The sequence below is a fragment of the Amaranthus tricolor genome, chromosome 8 (assembly GCF_026212465.1).
Source record: "Amaranthus tricolor cultivar Red isolate AtriRed21 chromosome 8, ASM2621246v1, whole genome shotgun sequence".
Classification (NCBI taxonomy): domain Eukaryota; kingdom Viridiplantae; phylum Streptophyta; class Magnoliopsida; order Caryophyllales; family Amaranthaceae; genus Amaranthus; species Amaranthus tricolor.
The window spans coordinates 19,716,134-19,736,289 of record NC_080054.1 but is presented as its reverse complement, the minus strand read 5'-3'; the positions used below and the strand labels follow the sequence as shown (position 1 = coordinate 19,736,289).

The 20,156-nt window shown below is 34.3% G+C and overlaps 1 protein-coding gene across 1 annotated transcript; it reads right to left on the bottom strand.

Annotated features, from left to right (window-relative positions):
* Nucleotides 1–2,394: 2,394 nt before the first annotated feature.
* On the bottom strand, nucleotides 2,395–9,759 carry LOC130821626 (uncharacterized). The gene is made up of 2 exons (XM_057687413.1): nucleotides 9,158–9,759; nucleotides 2,395–2,476 (listed from the first exon to the last, which is right to left on the bottom strand). Exons 1-2 carry the CDS (start codon nucleotides 9,757–9,759, stop codon nucleotides 2,395–2,397), a joined length of 684 nt encoding a protein of 227 aa, XP_057543396.1.
* Nucleotides 9,760–20,156: the final 10,397 nt, after the last annotated feature.

The window sequence follows — 20,156 nt, the reverse complement described above, 5'->3', positions numbered from 1 at the left end:
GGAGAAGATGAAAATTCAACAACAAAACGTGAACATCATTATATATTCTTTAGTGGTAGTCTGATTGATAGGAGTGCTTTCACAAGAAAGATAAGAACCCACAGGAAAGCGTAGGCAGGTCACTAAAATAATAGTATTATTAAACTTCGTCACCGTTTTTATATTATCGTCATTTTTTATATAACAAATTTTGCAAAATTGCTTCAATATAATTTTTGAATTTAAAAACTCTAATATCTCTCTAAAAACTCTCTGAAGACACTTTCTAAACTAAAACAAGCTAAAACTTGAAATCGAATCACAATGTCGAACCAAAATGAGCATGAATACGATTCAGTAAGTAATTAATCGATTCGAATTTTTTCAAAAAAAAAATAAAAAAGGAAGAACACTAGTCACACGCGACTAGGCCGCGGGTGGGTCGCATGAACAGCGGTCCAGTCGCGCGTTTCACGCGACCCACCCGCAACCTAGTCGCGCGCGACTCCTCCCCTTATATATATATTTTTTTGAATTTTATTTCTCTTATTTATTTAAATTATTTTTTATTTTATTATTATTATATAATATATGTTGTAGTAAATTATTTTATTTTATAATTTATATATATTATATTTACCTAATTATTATTTATTTAATATTTTGTATTGTTATTGTTAATTTATTTGAAATTTTAATTATTAAACTAAATGATTATTTATTTATATGTAATATTTTTATTTTTTAATTATTAAACCTAATTATTATTTATTTTAAATTTTTATTATTAATGTTTATTTATTTAACATTTTATTAACTTAATCTATGTTTTATTTTATATTTTAAAGTAACGTAATATTTATATTGATTATTATAATTTACATACTATTTATTAATGTTTGAAAAATTATTTTACATTTGCAGGACTTTGAAAATTTAGGGGACAATGTAGATTACTCTGATAGATTTGTTACGGATAGGAAATTTGATTCTGTAGATAAATTACTTGCTTGGGCCGATGAGATAGCAATAGGAATTGGTTTTCAATTTACACGTGCTTCGTATAAACAAAAAGATGGACGTTCTAAAGTTAATTTGTACTTAAAATGTCACCGCTATGGTAATATTAGGGGTGAATTGCATAACCTAGAAAATACTGCCCGACCTGGTTCTAAAAGTAGAACATGTGGGTGTAAATTTATGATTGTAGGAAGTAGTCGTCAACCATGGGAAATACCTTGGCCGGTGAGGGTGTGTCCTGGTGAAGGGCAATTACGTGGTTTGGACAGACTTAGATAGTAAAAGGCTATTGAATAGATTGTTAATTGCAAATCCTGCATCCATCTAGATGATACGTACGTTGTCCTATGCTGTGTTGAAAGATACAACGTATAAAACAAACAAACAAATAAAAGTGGACGCTTTGTGAAATAATTGGAATGACGCCAACCAATCACAACTTCTTGGTTGCGTTTTGTTTGATGCGAGAAGAGGCGTTTGTTTCATATTCGTGGGTGTTGGGGAGATTGAGATATATTTTTGTGAAATAATAAAATATTACGTTAAGTTAATTACATGAATAAAAAATAATAATTAATTAACATATCAATTCATGATTGGAAACAATTACTTAATTAACATTAATAAATTCTCGACACTAAAAAGGCTATTAAATTAATTTTAATTACATTAATTATATTAATTTAATAAAAATTTAATAATATAAATTATTAACAAATAATACAATTCATACATATAAACTAATAAACATTTCAAAATTATAATTATTAAATTAATAAGTTAAATTAATAAACATTTAATTAATATATTATATTAGTTAATAATTTTCAAAAATAATAATAATAATAATAATAATAATAATAATAATAATAATAATAATAATAATAGTAATAATAATAATAATAATAATAATAATAATAATAATAATAATAATAATAATAATAATAATATCCTTCTGTGGAAGTGTCTTTTTTAACCGAAGGGACTTCCGATCATACACCCATGCTAATGCAAATCCTCAAACATCCAAGGGGAAAGAAGTCTTTTAAGTTTTTCAACCATTGGGCTGAGCAGGAGGGTTTTATTGATAGTGTCTCTGAAGTTTGGGGTAACACTGTTCAAGGCTGTCGAAGTTATCAAATCTCAGGGAAGCTCAAGCGTCTGAAACCTATTTTGAAAGATCGATTCTAAGCAAATCATCTGCAAGCGTTGGTGTTGCAAGCAGAAAATGATCTTCGTAATCTTCAAAATGAGCTACATATGCACCCTTATGATCCAATGCTCTCATCACTAGAGTGTGCAGTTGCTGATAGGCTTAAAAAGGCCAAGAATGATCTTAGTACCTACATTAGCCAGCTAGCCAAATTGAGTTGGCTGAAATTCGAGGATGAGAATTCACGTTAGTTTCATCAATGTATCAAACAAAGGAAAATTGTTAATCAAATTCTTCTCCTTCATGACAATGGGGCTCCTGTACCTGATCTCACAAAGATACAAGAGTCTTTTATTAACTTCTACCATTAATTTCTGTGTAATTATCTTAAATGCCGGAGACGAATTGACATGAATATCATTAGAGAAGGGCCTTTGTTAGAGAATGATCATCACAAGCAACTATCTCTTGTTTTCTCGCCAGAGGAAATCAAGATTGCGTTATGGAGTATCCCTGATACCAAGAGCCCGGGTCTGGATGGATACAATAGCAGGTTCTATAAGGCCTCCTGGGCTATTTTTGGTAATGATGTAGTTGAGGCAATTCAACAATTTTTCAGGAATGGTAATGTAGCAGGAGCGGCACTCTCGATACATAATTAACATTAATAATTATACTTAAGATAAATAATGCGGAAGTGTAAAACGCCGAACTGCTAAAAACCATTTGAACTAAAAATCGTTCAAAACATAAGTAAAAAAAAAAATCTTACAACTGAGAAAATATAAAATAAGGTTTACTTAAATACGATAAAAAAAAACATAAGTACAATATAGTCATCAAGTAAAATCATTGAAGCTAAGTCCTCGATAGAATAATTAAAGTTGCGGCCTGGATCGAAACCTGAGCTAATTTTTTTTCCTGCAAAATACTGCCATCCATAATACGGATGACAGCCGATTAAATCGGTCAGCGATAAAGCCGAGTACAATTTTCTCAATAAGCTTATGATGCGATAGTTAAATCATGCTTACAAAATAATCATCAAGCACAATATAGAAGGTTATTACTCATTATTGACCTTTACTAAGCCATTAAGTTACATTCTCAATGCTTGCAGAAGTTCATTACTACTACTAAATACTTGGTAACCTTAATGCTTATTTAATCAAGTTCAATTAAGCCTCATAGCTTTACCATCATAGCACATCACAAGATTACAACAATAATGACCACTGATATATGTAAGGGTCTGGTTAGGTGAGGACCGTAATCCTAATCCCTAACTGTGGTGGGAGTCGTCACTCCTCTCAATACTGTTATGCTCGAGACTTCACAGGATGGGTTTTTCTCGGACCCCCTGTCTGACACCGCATTTTACGTGCCGGCTAACACGGACGCCGGGATTTTACATGCCGGTCCATGGTTCGACGTTACCTTACTATCAGAGTCATACAATCAATATCATGCAATATCAAACAAGACTCTAAACCGAAATAGTTTACCTTCTTATAAGTCAAACTTCCACTAGTCAAAAATTTGACAATTCTACCCTTTTAATAGAAACAAATTACTAGTATCTAATAAATTAATATTAATTAAATAACAAATTTTCGTAGCTATACTAAAAATCCTGAGGCTAAACTAAGTCATTATTGTGTCATAAATAATCATAACAGTCAAGGGTAATATTTCTAAGTACTTAATAACATATTTTATCAAATAACCAGTAAAATAGTAAAACGGATCTATCATCACTATAAAAATAACATAATCCGACAAGTTATTAAGGGTCCAAAATCTATATGAAATGAGTTTTCAAGAAAAACAATGCTAAGCATTTTAACAAATTTGTTTGACTATTTTACCAATAAACCGATTAAAAATTTATCAAAATACCAAGATGATATGGAATCATTTTAAACACATAAGTTTATTTAACTAATAAAATTCATATATATATATATATATATATATATATATATATATATATATATATATATTATCATATTAATCAAAAATTTCCATATATATGACTTTTTTTTTTCGAGTGTCCTAAAAGTATTATTGTTTTGACGAAAATATCACTAAACTGGATATGACTTTAATATTACCATATAAAGTTTAAATGACTAAAATAAAATCATGTTGATCATGCTTTTATATTATCGAGTAACCATAAATAAATATCACATAACGAGAGAGTTAAGAAAATGTGTACCATTTTCCTCCGAAGGTGGTGCTAAACCAAATAAGAGAATAATAATAGGAAAATAAGAACTTAAGGAAATAAGCTCCAAAAGAGAAAGTCTTCAAGGTTCCAAGCTTCAAAGAAGTAGATCTTCAATTACCCAAAAGAAAATGATATCCAAGCTCCAAAAGATAATACTTGACTTTTTAAAAGTTGATGATTATTAGCTTAAGAAGTGATAAGATCAAGCTCCATCTTCATTTGATTCTTCAACAAATAAAAAGGGTATAAAGTTAGTAAGATGTTAATGAAGTGAAGATATAAGAAAGAATGGTAGAAAGATTTGATGATGGGGGTGCAAGTGATCTCATGGCTAAGGAGGGGTATTTATAATGGGTTTTGGGCAACGTTTTAGTTCATAAGATTGTATGAAAAAGAAGGTTAACTTGTGTAAGTGATTTAGAGTGTGTAAGTGAATGTGTAAGAGTTGGAGTGTGTAAGTGGATGTGTAAGAGTTGGAGTGTGTAAGTGGATGTGTAAGAGTTTGGAGTGTAGAAGAAGGTTAACTTGTGTAAGGAAATGATGATAGCTTGTGTAAGTGATGAACATTATGGATTGATATAAAAAGGATTTTGGTTCATCAAATTTTTTTTCTAGTTTATACTAGTGAAATGTTTTAGATTAATGGGAAAGTATGATTAAGGTTTGATTATGATAGTTTACTTAGAAAATTTTAGTTAAAACTATACTTAAAGTTAATAAGAAAAATATAGTTAATTTTTAGGTATAAAATAATTAAATTAAAGTTGTAAAGTTAAAATGATAAGTAGTAAAGTTAGTTTAAGAAAACGAAATTTAAACGTAACGTTTTAATAAAACCGTAAATATAATATTAAAATTTTACTTTTCGTAGTATAAAAATAATAAAATATTATTTTAGTGCTTATAAAGAAATTTAAGAATATATATATATTTAAGTTTAATATTTGGAAGAAATTACAAAAATCGGAATAAGGTTTAGGAATTAAAGGTGATTTGAATTAGATAACCAAAGGATTAGGAATTCGAAAAGAAATTTTGGAATAATTAATCGGAAGATTAAGATCAAGAAATTGAGCCTGTTACAACTCTTTCCCCCTTTAGATAGTTTCGTCCCGAAACTAGGACTTACCAAAAAGGTTAGGATAACGCTCTCTCATGTCGACCTCTTTTTCCCAAGTTGCCTCTTCAACCCCGTGGTTTGACCACAAAACCTTGACCAATGGAATCCTCGAATTTCTCAACTCTTTTACTCGGGTATCTAAGATCCTGATTGGTCGTTCCTCATACACCAGAGACTCCTCAATCAAAAGCGGCTCGTGAGCTAGAACATGAGACGGATCATGAACATACTTCCTCAACTGTGAAACATGGAACACATTATGAACTTTTGCTAAACTTGGAGGTAAAGCCAACTCATAAGAAACTTCCCCGACTCTCCTTAGGATCTCAAAAGGTCCAATAAATTTTGGACTCAACTTTCCTCGAACTCCAAAACGCTGGACACCCCTTGTAGGTGAAACCTTTAGGAAAACCTTGTCGCCAACCTTAAATTGCAACATCTTTCGACGATTATCAGGATAACTCTTTTGTCGGCTCTGTGCTGCTCTCATGTTCTGTTGAACAATCTTCAAAGCATCAATGGATTCCTGAATCACATCTGGACCTTCGGGAATGGTCCTATCCATCAAATCCCAACACAAAGGTACTCGACACTTCCTTCCATAAAGAGCTTCATACGGTGCCATCCTAATACTAGATTGGAAACTGTTGTTGTAGGCGAACTCCACCATCGGTAATTTATCTTCCCAAGAACCCTCAAAGTCCAACACACAACATCTCAAAAGATCCTCTAAAGTCTGAATAGTTCTCTCAGTTTGACCATCAGTCGCAGGATGAAAAGCAGTACTCAAGCACAACTTACTCCCAAAAGCTTCCTGCAACTTTTCCCAAAACCTCGATAAAAACTTCGGATCCCTATCCGAAACAATAGTCCTCGGAACACCATGAAGTCTGACAATCTCTCGGACATAGGCATATGCTAATTGCTTGGCCCCCCAAGTATTCTTCATTGGCACAAATCTAGCGACCTTGGTCAATCTATCAACAATGACCCAAATAACATCATTCCCTCGCTGGGTCCTTGGCAGCCCTACCACAAAGTCAATAGAAATCGAGTCCCATTTTCAATCTGGGACAGGCAACGGTTGAAGCAACCCTGAACTCTTTTGTCTCTCAAACTTTACCCTCTGGCAGACTAGGCACTTAGACACAAAATCAGAGACATCTTTCCTTAGACCTTTCCACCAAAATATCTCTCTTATCTCCTCAATCATCTTATCTCGACCTGGATGCAAATGAAATAAACTTTGATGACCTTCCTTCAGAATCTCATTCTTCAATTCAAATTGATTTGGAACACACAATCTACCGTTCATCCTCAACTCTCCTCTTTCTCCTAACTCAAAAGCATCAGTCTCATTTTTCTCAACTCTATGGATCAACTCAACAATCTCTGGATCCTCAAGTTGTGCCTCAATTATACGATCAAACAAAGTGGGTTGTATAGTCATTGCTCCCAAATACTGACCAACCTCGTGTCGACTACAAATCTCTAATCCCAAACTCTGCATCTCACGATACAACTCCCATGGTACAGACATTATGGCATTCACAGACACTCTCGGTCTCCTACTCAAGGCATCAGCTACCTTATTCGCTTTTTCAGGGTGGTACACAATTTCAAGATCATAATCCTAAATAACCTCAAGCCACCGTCTTTGGCGCATGTTCAATTCTTTTTGGTTGAAGACATACCTCAAATTTTGATGATCAGTGTAGATCTTACACGGTAACCCATACAAATAATGTCTCCACAACTTCAAAGCAAAGATCACTGCAGCAAGTTCAATGTCATGCATGGGGTAATTCACCTCATGTGGCCTTAACTGCCTCGATGCATAAGCTATGACCTTTCCTTCTTGCATAAGTACACAACCTAAACCTTCGAATGAAGCATCACAATAGACCTCGAATGGCTTGCTACAATCAGGCATTGCTAAAACAGGGGCGGTAGTAAGTCTTTTCTTTAATTCCTCGAAAGCAATTGTGTGCCTCTCATTCCACTGAAATCGTATCCCTTTCTTCAACAGCTTAAACATGGGACGAGCAACCTTAGAAAAGTTTTCAACATATTTTTTATAGTACCCAGCTAATCCTAAAAAGCTCCGAACTTCAGTCACATTTCTAGGGATCGGCCAGTCCGTTATTGCTTTAATCTTCTCAGGATCTACAGAAATTCCACCCTTAGACACCATATGACCTAGAAAAGAAATTTCCTCAAGCCAAAACTCACACTTACTAAACTTCCCATACAATTTCTCTTTTCTCAAAAGCTCTAGAATCATTCTCAAGTGTTCTTCATGTTCTTCCCTACTCCTTGAATATACCAAAATATCATCGATAAAAACAACCACGAATTTATCCAAATAAGGACGAAGATACCTCTGCATCAAATCCATAAATGCTGCAAGTGCATTTGTTAACCCAAATGGCATCACTAAAAACTCATAATGTCCATATCGGGTCCGAAATGCTGTTTTAGAAACATCCTCCTTGGCTATCCTCAATTGATGATATCCAGACCTTAAATCAATCTTCGAGAACACCTGAGCGCCTCTTATCTGATCAAACAAATCATCTATCCTGGGCAAAGGGTAACAGTTCTTAATGGTGATCTTATTAATCTCCCTATAATCAATACACAATCTCATCGTTCCATCCTTCTTCTTCACAAACAGAACAGGGGCTCTCCAGGGTGACACACTAGCTCGGATAAAACCTTTCTCCAATAACTCATCTAATTGCTTTTTCAATTCGGCTAACTCAGCTGGAGCAAAACGGTACGGAGTCCTAGAGATAGGGGTAGCATCAGGAATTAGATTTATATGAAAGTCAACCTCTCTCCTTGGAGGTAAACCAGGTAGATCCTCACGGAAAACATCAGGGTAATCACAAACAATTGGGGTTTCCTCAAGACTTAACTTGATTTTCTCCTCACTACTAGCAATAAAACACAAATATCCCTTATCTCCATGTTTAATCATCTCAATGGCTTGAATTATAGAAATGGTCTGAATGGGAAACACAGAATTCTTCCTAATCAAACATTCTCCACTTGGAGCCTTAACCCGAACGATCTTCTCTTTACACAAAATCTCCGCATGATGACGTCCCAACCAGTCCATCCCCAAAATAATATCATATGTACCTAACTCAAACACTATTAAATCGGCAGGTAGATGGTTGTCCGAAATCTTAAAAGGGAAATTAGGAAAGATACGGTCACATAGGAATGGTGAACCGTCAGGTAATAGAATTTGGAAATTAAATTTTTGAGGTTCAAGAGAGATAGAGGATTTATGAAGGAAAGAAGAAGAGATAAAAGATCGATCAGCTTCTGAATCAAAAAGAATATGAGCCAAAGAGTCTCCTACGACAAAGTGACCAGAAATGACCTTACCCTCAAATGCCTGATGAAGATTGTCTACATGGTTGCTAATAGCGTGCAAACCGGCAGTCCTCCTAGCTGCAATACTCTGAACATTTCCCGAAGAACTAGGAGCTCCATAATTACCAGTACTACTAGCTCCCAACTGGATCCCTTCTCGGCAGTTAGTGGAAACATGACCCTCCTTTTTGCATTTGAAGCAGATGATCTTCCCAGTGCATGAACGACCTCGGTGATCCTTACCACATAAGCGACACTTCCAAACTGTGACTCTTGTTGAAGTTGTTGTTTGGAACGGCTTGCGATCCCAATTGGTTGGCCTCTTGTTCCTGTGTTGTTGTTGCCTCCACCAAATTTTCTTTTGTTGGTGTTGTCCTCCTTGTCAAGGATCCTTTCATACTCAAGCACTTGGTCGTAGAGATCTCGAAAGTCAGAATACTTCCCAATCCCCTTTTGGATCTTAAGATTAAGACCCTCGAAGAAGCGGGATGCACGAACACTTTCTTTGCTTACAATGTCAGAAGCAAATCGAGACAGCTCATTGAACTTACAACTGTATTCAATCACGGTCATAAGACCATAACGAAGATGTAAGAACTCATTCTTCTTTTTCCGTTGGAGTGATGGAGGATAGAATTGTTGACGAAGAGTTATAAAGAAATCATCCCAAAAGGTATCAGTCATAGTGGCCTTGATAGAACGCCACCATAACTCTGCTGGACCAGATAGGTAGAAGGAAGCCAGCTTTACTTTTAGGTGCGCTGGACAGTTAATGACCTCTAAAAGTTTCTCCATCTCTGCGAGCCAATTCTCGAAGCGAACCGGATCAGCTTCTCCGTCGTATTGCGGCGGTCGAATATATGCCATATTCTTAAAGTATTTCCCGTCGTCATTGGCCTCTTGAGCCTGATTCTCCATGAGGGTGATCAGTCGCTCATTTGTCCTTTCCATCCGAGCTAGTTGTGCTTCTAGCTCTCGAACTCTAGCTTCGTGATCGGATGAAGTTACGCCATTTCTTAAAAAAAATTTTAAACATGTGACTAACTTTCACATTAACTTAATTAATCTGGCACGTAATTTTACACATAATCACATAAGCACATAGAAAATAAATAGAAATTTTAGGAAGACTTGTTTTGAAAATAAATTCATTTGAATTTTTTTTTTCATTTTTTTTTAGTCGGCTATCGAGCCTTTCACATGGAACTAAAATTCCAAGATTCGAGTAACTTTAGCTCTGATACCACGTGTAGCAGGAGCGGCACTCTCGATACATAATTAACATTAATAATTATACTTAAGATAAATAATGCGGAAGTGTAAAACGCCGAACTGCTAAAAACCATTTGAACTAAAAATCGTTCAAAACATAAGTAAAAAAAAAAATCTTACAACTGAGAAAATATAAAATAAGGTTTACTTAAATACGATAAAAAAAAACATAAGTACAATATAGTCATCAAGTAAAATCATTGAAGCTAAGTCCTCGATAGAATAATTAAAGTTGCGGCCTGGATCGAAACCTGAGCTAATTTTTTTTCCTGCAAAATACTGCCATCCATAATACGGATGACAGCCGATTAAATCGGTCAGCGATAAAGCCGAGTACAATTTTCTCAATAAGCTTATGATGCGATAGTTAAATCATGCTTACAAAATAATCATCAAGCACAATATAGAAGGTTATTACTCATTATTGACCTTTACTAAGCCATTAAGTTACATTCTCAATGCTTGCAGAAGTTCATTACTACTACTAAATACTTGGTAACCTTAATGCTTATTTAATCAAGTTCAATTAAGCCTCATAGCTTTACCATCATAGCACATCACAAGATTACAACAATAATGACCACTGATATATGTAAGGGTCTGGTTAGGTGAGGACCGTAATCCTAATCCCTAACTGTGGTGGGAGTCGTCACTCCTCTCAATACTGTTATGCTCGAGACTTCACAGGATGGGTTTTTCTCGGACCCCCTGTCTGACACCGCATTTTACGTGCCGGCTAACACGGACGCCGGGATTTTACATGCCGGTCCATGGTTCGACGTTACCTTACTATCAGAGTCATACAATCAATATCATGCAATATCAAACAAGACTCTAAACCGAAATAGTTTACCTTCTTATAAGTCAAACTTCCACTAGTCAAAAATTTGACAATTCTACCCTTTTAATAGAAACAAATTACTAGTATCTAATAAATTAATATTAATTAAATAACAAATTTTCGTAGCTATACTAAAAATCCTGAGGCTAAACTAAGTCATTATTGTGTCATAAATAATCATAACAGTCAAGGGTAATATTTCTAAGTACTTAATAACATATTTTATCAAATAACCAGTAAAATAGTAAAACGGATCTATCATCACTATAAAAATAACATAATCCGACAAGTTATTAAGGGTCCAAAATCTATATGAAATGAGTTTTCAAGAAAAACAATGCTAAGCATTTTAACAAATTTGTTTGACTATTTTACCAATAAACCGATTAAAAATTTATCAAAATACCAAGATGATATGGAATCATTTTAAACACATAAGTTTATTTAACTAATAAAATTCATATATATATATATATATATATATATATATATATATATATATATATATATTATCATATTAATCAAAAATTTCCATATATATGACTTTTTTTTTTCGAGTGTCCTAAAAGTATTATTGTTTTGACGAAAATATCACTAAACTGGATATGACTTTAATATTACCATATAAAGTTTAAATGACTAAAATAAAATCATGTTGATCATGCTTTTATATTATCGAGTAACCATAAATAAATATCACATAACGAGAGAGTTAAGAAAATGTGTACCATTTTCCTCCGAAGGTGGTGCTAAACCAAATAAGAGAATAATAATAGGAAAATAAGAACTTAAGGAAATAAGCTCCAAAAGAGAAAGTCTTCAAGGTTCCAAGCTTCAAAGAAGTAGATCTTCAATTACCCAAAAGAAAATGATATCCAAGCTCCAAAAGATAATACTTGACTTTTTAAAAGTTGATGATTATTAGCTTAAGAAGTGATAAGATCAAGCTCCATCTTCATTTGATTCTTCAACAAATAAAAAGGGTATAAAGTTAGTAAGATGTTAATGAAGTGAAGATATAAGAAAGAATGGTAGAAAGATTTGATGATGGGGGTGCAAGTGATCTCATGGCTAAGGAGGGGTATTTATAATGGGTTTTGGGCAACGTTTTAGTTCATAAGATTGTATGAAAAAGAAGGTTAACTTGTGTAAGTGATTTAGAGTGTGTAAGTGAATGTGTAAGAGTTGGAGTGTGTAAGTGGATGTGTAAGAGTTGGAGTGTGTAAGTGGATGTGTAAGAGTTTGGAGTGTAGAAGAAGGTTAACTTGTGTAAGGAAATGATGATAGCTTGTGTAAGTGATGAACATTATGGATTGATATAAAAAGGATTTTGGTTCATCAAATTTTTTTTCTAGTTTATACTAGTGAAATGTTTTAGATTAATGGGAAAGTATGATTAAGGTTTGATTATGATAGTTTACTTAGAAAATTTTAGTTAAAACTATACTTAAAGTTAATAAGAAAAATATAGTTAATTTTTAGGTATAAAATAATTAAATTAAAGTTGTAAAGTTAAAATGATAAGTAGTAAAGTTAGTTTAAGAAAACGAAATTTAAACGTAACGTTTTAATAAAACCGTAAATATAATATTAAAATTTTACTTTTCGTAGTATAAAAATAATAAAATATTATTTTAGTGCTTATAAAGAAATTTAAGAATATATATATATTTAAGTTTAATATTTGGAAGAAATTACAAAAATCGGAATAAGGTTTAGGAATTAAAGGTGATTTGAATTAGATAACCAAAGGATTAGGAATTCGAAAAGAAATTTTGGAATAATTAATCGGAAGATTAAGATCAAGAAATTGAGCCTGTTACAGGTAAGCTTCTTCAGGCTTGGAACACGATTGCTGTTCACCTCATTCCCAAGGTCCCTAATCCTAACAACCCTGGTGACTATAGACCAATTGCATGCTGTCACACCCTATACAAATGCATAACTAAACTGATTTGTAGCAGACTCAAATTGGTTCTTGGTCATATAATTAGTCCCACCCAGGGTGCCTTTGTGGAGGGGCGCAACATCATGCATAATATTCTTATGTGCTAGGACATTGTGAAACAATATGGTCGGAAACCCTACCCACCTAGCAGTCTGCTGAAGATTGATCTAAGGAAGGCTTATGAGACTTTGGAGTGGGCTTTTATTAAAGATATGCTGATTTCTCTTAATTTTCCTACTCATTTCATCAATATTGTTATGACTTGTATTAGCACAGCTCAATTCTCTTTGATTCTAAATGGAAGCCCTACGCCTTTATTTAAGGCAAAGAGAGGAATTAGACAAGGAGATCCTATGTCCCCTTTGATCTTTGTGATTTGTATGGAGTATCTATCTAGATTACTTAAGGTTTCTAGGGAGCATGTGAACTTCAAATAATCTAAGGTGTAATAGATTCAAACTGAACCACTTGTGTTTTGCGGATGATTTAATGATTTTTTGTAGGGGTGACTTGGCGTCTATTCGCATCCTTCTAAATCATCTAGAGATTTTTGTGAAATCCTCTAGTTTGGTCGCCAACTCTTCAAAATCTGATGTGTACCTTGCAGGTATCGCTACCTCTCTGAAACATCATATTGTGGATGTAACACCCCAGAATTTCCGACCCCTTAACAAAACCAAAACCGTAAAGGACGGGAGGAAATTCAGGTGTTACATAAAAGAAAAAGGAAAAGAATTTAGATAAACTTTAATTATTAACTTTAAAAAGGTGAGTGAAAATTTTGGTAGCATCTGCCTTAAAACTGTGCGCCTTTGTAGAAAAACAAAAGTTAATTTAAAAACTAATAAAGTAAAGGCACCAACGGCCTCTCAAAGCTATGTCACGGCGGAATGATTCGTCGCTGGCTTCTTAAATCAACATGCCAAGCATGGATCGTGGTTCCCGTGTCGACGTTTGCGTTTTAAAAAGACTGAACTCCTTAAAACCATTCAGAGTTATAAACTACGCAGCGGAAATACAAATATACGAGGGAGGACGCAAGGCCTCACAACAAAACATATACAACCAAAGTTTACAAAAGATAACAAAAACTACAAAATCGAAAGATAATAGTATGACACAGGGTATGCTTCGCCCTCATCACTCTCCCCAAATGCAATGCAATGCAAAAGAAGCTCCAGTTTCTGCTACGCTTGTCTATGATCCCCCTGCTGCTCGACATTAGACCAAAGGCCAATGTGTTATAGCAGGACAATCATAGAAAGTCATCAACAAACAAACATAATCGCAAACACGTACACGTCAGTAACTAGCATCAAATGTAATAAGACCAACTACTAGATAGCATTATATCATAAAACAACATAAGATGATTTCATAAAACACAAGCACAGCTAGTAACCGTTTATTGGCCACTTATACTTCTTAATTTCATTACGTGCTTTCCAACCCGAACCAAGTGTTCTTGGATAGAATGCAGGTCTTTACGCTCCTCTTTTCAAGCATAAACTCTTGCAAAAACACGCATAGTTCAACTCGACCAAGGCATTAATAGAGCTTGTCTATCTTAAGGTAAGTGTGATCATAGTCCGTAATACCCTTGAAGTAACTTAACTTAGGCATACTTCTCAATAGCATAAACTATTCTATCAATAAGTAGATGTTCTATCAAAGAGTAAATATTCTATCAAAGAGTAAACGTTCTATCAACGCGTATGCTTTCTACCAAAGAATGAACCTTCTATTATTACATAAATTTCGATCAATGAATAAACTTTCTATCAGTGGATCTTTTCTCTACTTCCTGGCATAGTGACACGGCCAAGGGCGTTATCGGCCTCCCGGCGCCAATTGGCAAAGTATGAGCTCATGCCCCCTCCAGCTGACCCTCTCGGGTCCTACCTTTGGGAAAAACTAATACACTGGGGGTATTAAACCAGTGAAGAGGCCACCATATTGGGGTTTGCAAGGCCCGCATGGTAACACCTCGGTCAAGGGGCGTTATCGGCCTCCCGGCGCCCAATGACCCAAGCATGCTCATACCCCCCTTACGGTGGTCCCGTCGAACTTCACCTAGGGGACTAATAAAACAACCGGACATAATCCAGTTAAGTCACGCCAGCTAATCATAATCTAGTACCTTATCAGATGGGAATAACTTCCACTCTCAACTATTAATGAGCGCCCTGGGATAGCAGCGCGCCAAAACCCACTGAGCCACTCAATAGAATATGAAATTCACCTATAAAGGAGTCATTCTAACTCCAATTAGGCATAATCTAATTCTTAAATAAATAAGGGGGGTGGTCCCCGCCTCCTACTAACACTTTCATTCACTATAACTATTCTAAGCGCAAGGATTTCATAGTTGACGCGTTTCGTATAAGGCGTACTCGCTAGTATCTCAGTTTTGATGCAATGCATATTATTACAATGAACAATAATGTCTTAAATAAAAATTGCATATAAGAGTTCGTTACTGCGTGTACGTACCTGAAAGCGTCACTGCACGACCACAAGTTACAAAATCACCCAACTAAGGGTCTACTTTCCTCTTATAAACTGGGAACCTATACAAGTTAGGAATAGAACTTATAAGTTCTCTTAACTACTTTGTCATACCAGCTAGAAACCAAAGTAACCACTATCATCCATTCACGACAAGTTTTCAATTACTTCTAGCATGTACACATCTCATTCACACCAAGCAGAATCGTCGATTCAACAATAACACAAGTTTTTTTTTTCATCGGCAAAGAATAAAAAGGATTATGTCGACTGTTTCATTACACCAACTAACTTTGAGTTATAACGGTCCACATCATCTTAATATAAAACGACGATTCACACTTAATGTTGATGTAGTGCTAAAATGACGACGAGGACGAATCTTACAGTTATCACATCGCTATATCATTCATTATATTCTCCAAGGCTAGAAAGAACTAAAATCAAGACATCATACATACAAGTAACTTTAATAATTATTAACAGTTGACACTATGTTCATGGCTCATTACAATTATGTATTTATGATTTCAATAACCTAATGAGGTATTAGTAACTCTCACAATTAAGTCACTAACAATTAGCAACTACTACTCCCAATTAACAACCAAAACCATTTCTATAGTCAACTATAATCAAAATCATTACTAATTACCACAACGATAATCAACCAAGTCTTAAAACAATTTATAAGGTTATTCAATTAATCACCACATCACCAAAGTAGCATACACCACACACTACTAGAAATCTCATTTCTAAATCAAACTCTAATTATTTCATGTTCAAAGATAACACTATTTCTATTACCTATGATAAGATTAAACCAAATTAATACACAATCAACATACATCCCATAATTTCTAATCACACTTCAAACCTTAAATCATGAATATGTTCAATTCATCAATCAAACTCTTACCCACAAAGGAATTCAATGAAAAATAACACAAAAATCAACATTACACTCATAAACTTTATAAAGCTTTTAATTGAAAACAACAAGAGTCAAGTAGAAGAAGAGGAGATGGCTTACAAGGATTAAAACTAGCAAGGATGGTGAAGAGGTGAAAGAGGCTTGTAGTGGTAGTGCACAAAGGCCATAAATGGCTGGGGAGAAGGCCAAAATCGGCCAGCAGCTGGCGTTTGCTCGCGAGATGGCTGTCGGCTGTTCAGTGCGAGGGAGGAGGAAAAGGGAGGCTGCTGGTTTCTGACGTGGAGAAGAGAAGAGAGCCGGCGTTTTCGTGAGGCCGTGCAAAAGGCTGTGGTGACACGGCTGCTCACTGGCGGCGCAAGAGGAGAAGGGAGAAAAAAGGAGAAGAGGGAAGAAGGAAAGTGACGGCTCCCTTAAGCGTTTAGGGTTTAAAGGGAGGCTGCTGGTTTCTGACGTGGAGAAGAGAAGAGAGCCGGCGTTTTCGTGAGGCCGTGCAAAAGGCTGTGGTGACACGGCTGCTCACTGGCGGCGCAAGAGGAGAAGGGAGAAAAAAGGAGAAGAGGGAAGAAGGAAAGTGACGGCTCCCTTAAGCGTTTAGGGTTTTGTACGGGTTTTATACTTGTTAATCCTATTATCATTATTATTATTATTATTATTATTATTATTATTATTATTATTATTATTATTATTATTATTATTATTATTATTATTATTATTATTATTATGTTTATGTTTATTATATTATTACGTTTATTTATTTATTTACTTTTATCTCGATTTATATTCTTGCGAGACCTAACTAAGAGACTCACCTATGTGTACTCACACGTATAAATAAAATAATAATTTTGATTCGAACCTCTTTATTTTAGAGGTCGCAATCGTATTTTTAATATAATTATAGGTTAATATTTAAATTCATATATGAAAGGAATTTATTAAAACTACTTCAAAATTAATTTTAATATAATTATAAAATAGCCAAAAGTCATTAAAATATTAATTAGATCTTGGCAAGCCAGGAATCTCTCTTATGCAGCTAGACTTCAACTTGTTTCTTCAGTGTTGATGAATATTACAAACTTTTGGTGTCAAATCTTTGTGTTGCCAAAGAAGGTGTTAAAGCAAGCGAATGTAATCTGTAGAGCATACCTCTGGCACGGGAAAGACGACTCTAATGTTCCTGGAAATATGAATAGGGTTAGGGTTTGTACCCCTAAGAAGGAGGATGGTTTGGGTATTAAAAATCTGAAAGTTTGGAATCTGGTTGCTGTAGGTAAACTTGTGTGGCATATTTCTTCAATGAGTGACTCCATGTGGGTCAGATGGGTGCATGGTGTTTACACAAAGGGTGGAAATTGGCGGGACTTTAATGCTCCAATAACCTCAAGTTGGGCTTTCAAGAAGATCTGCAAGATTAAAAACAGGCTTGACCAATGGGTACATAATGGATCCTATTCCATTAAAGAAGTTTATGTAATACCCCAGATTTAGCTTGAAAAAGGATTGATAGACTACTCATATCAACAAGGTGCATCTTCTTTTCTAGGGAGCCCATTTGCTAAGAACTCCACAGTTAAGCGTACTTGGTAGGGAGCAATCTCAAGATGGGTGACCTCCTGGGAAGTGTTCCCGGGTGCGCACGAGTAAGGCCAAAGTGCGCTGGAAAGACTTGTGTTGGTTTGTGGGGCCAGTCTACAGTCTTCATGAGTAGTCACCAGCGGTCCGAGGAGCCGGGGTGTTACAGTTTATCATGGGCTTTTAGGGGCTGGGCAACCAGTTGATTGGGCAAATTTTGTATGGAATAGAAGTTCTATTCCTAAAGCTAGATTTATATTATGGTTAGCTGTGAATGAGAGATTGAAGTCTAGGGACAAGTTGTTTGCAATAGGGATTATCTCAACCGACGTCTGGCAATTATGTGGTTTGACAACAAAATCTAATAGTCATCTCTTCTTTGCTAGTATCTATAGCCGTCAATGTCTTAAACACATCTTGGCATGGTTAGGTATTAGGATGGTTAGTGATTCCCTTGCTGATTTTGCATCTCGGAAGTGGAAATGTGGTACAGCTAAGCGTAAGATTGCTACTATTGCACTATGCAGCCTTACGTATGAGGTTTGGAGGGCTCGGAATGATTCTGTTTGGAATTTCAATGTTCCTATGGTAAATAGGGTTACTCGCTAAGTAAAAATTGCAGTCAAGAGTAGAGTTTTGAATATTCCAATCAAAGGTGTCAATATACAACGCCCTTGGATTAAGAATCTTTTGATTACGAGTAACTAGATTATACTGTATAGTTAATCTTTTTTGTCTTTCTCTGGAGTTCTGCTTCCCCTTATGCACATGAAGAGTGAAAGATGGAAAACCTTTCCTAAAAGATGTGCCCTCCTTTCATGCTGATGCAATATAGAGAGACGGTTCTGTTGGTAGAGGTACTCTTTTTACTGTTTTGTTCTGGATTAATGAATTTTTTTTTCTTTTTCCAAAAAAATAAAATAAAATAAAATAAAAAATAATAAACAATAATAATAATAATAATAATAATAATAATAATAATAATAATAATAATAATAAAGTAATTATTATTAACAAATATAACTTATTAACATAAATATCAATTATTGTTAATTAATAAAATAAAACGCAAAAATTCAAAAAAAAAATTCTTTGAAGCCCAGTCGCGCATTTTGTGCGACTCCTCCGCGGTGGGGTCAAGTGCGACTGGGGTTCGAATAATTTTTTATTTTTGAATTTTGGAATGAAATTCGATTAGAAATTACCTCGAATTGTTGTTCGGATTTGATTTCCTTAACTTTAGCTCCACAAATCTTAAGTCTTCATTTAGTGTTTTTAGAGTGATAAAAGTGTTATTGAGTGAGATTGAAGTGTTCTATACAAATTCTAAGTCCTGGGGCATTTTCGTGATAAAAGTATGAGTGAAAAGGATGACGAATTTTAAGGATTGGGCTAAAACAATAAGTAGAAGAATTTGCAGGCCTCTAAAAATTCCATTATTTTGTGGTTTCGACATAACTTTATTTTGACATCATACATCATACAAAGATTAAAAAATAGTAACATTAATCTGTATGTATAATATTATAAAAAAAATATGAGTGAAAATAGAAAGAGCAGTAGAAACATTTTCATAAAAGAAAATTGAAAAAAGTAAAATAAATAAATTAAAAAAGAAATTGTATAAATTCTTGAAAACAGAGAAAGTATTGTCTATAATATTTGGTGAAAAATAATAAATTTAAAATTAAAATTTTGATAGATTTCAAAGTGTATCTTCTTTATTTAATACTAAAACAAAGACCACCTAAAGACACGTGTCATATTCTGATGAGTTTAATTCCCGCCTAATAACTAGAGTATTGAATACGCTATTACCTCAAATAGCCTTTAATATCTAGATTATCTATTACAATAATCCCTACAATTAAGGAATTAATTACTGCAATATTAATGACTTTCTATGTCTCCTTAAACTAATTATCACATTTTTTAAAGATCATTGCAACTTGTGATGAAAGATTACTTCTATCTTTTTCTCATAAAGATTCCCTTCTTTCTTCTATTCTTATATCTAAAAAATTAGATTTTTTTTATTTTTAATTATCTCTCTCTATAGATTTTTTGGGTTTAGCTAATTGGAACCAAAGAGAGAAGTAAAGCATGTAACCAATCTCGATAAATGGGCCATATCCCCTGCATTAGTCTATTTTTATCTTTTATTTTCTTAAATATTTTATTTA

Coding starts and splice junctions, on each gene's coding strand:
- LOC130821626 (XM_057687413.1), bottom strand. CDS start 9,759: ATGGCATATATTCGACCGCCGCAATACGACGGAGAAGCTGATCCGGTT. Junction 2,477..9,157: donor CAACTTCAACAAGAGTCACA/GTTTGGAAGTGT, acceptor TTGTGAGATCAG/GTACAGGAGCCCCATTGTCA.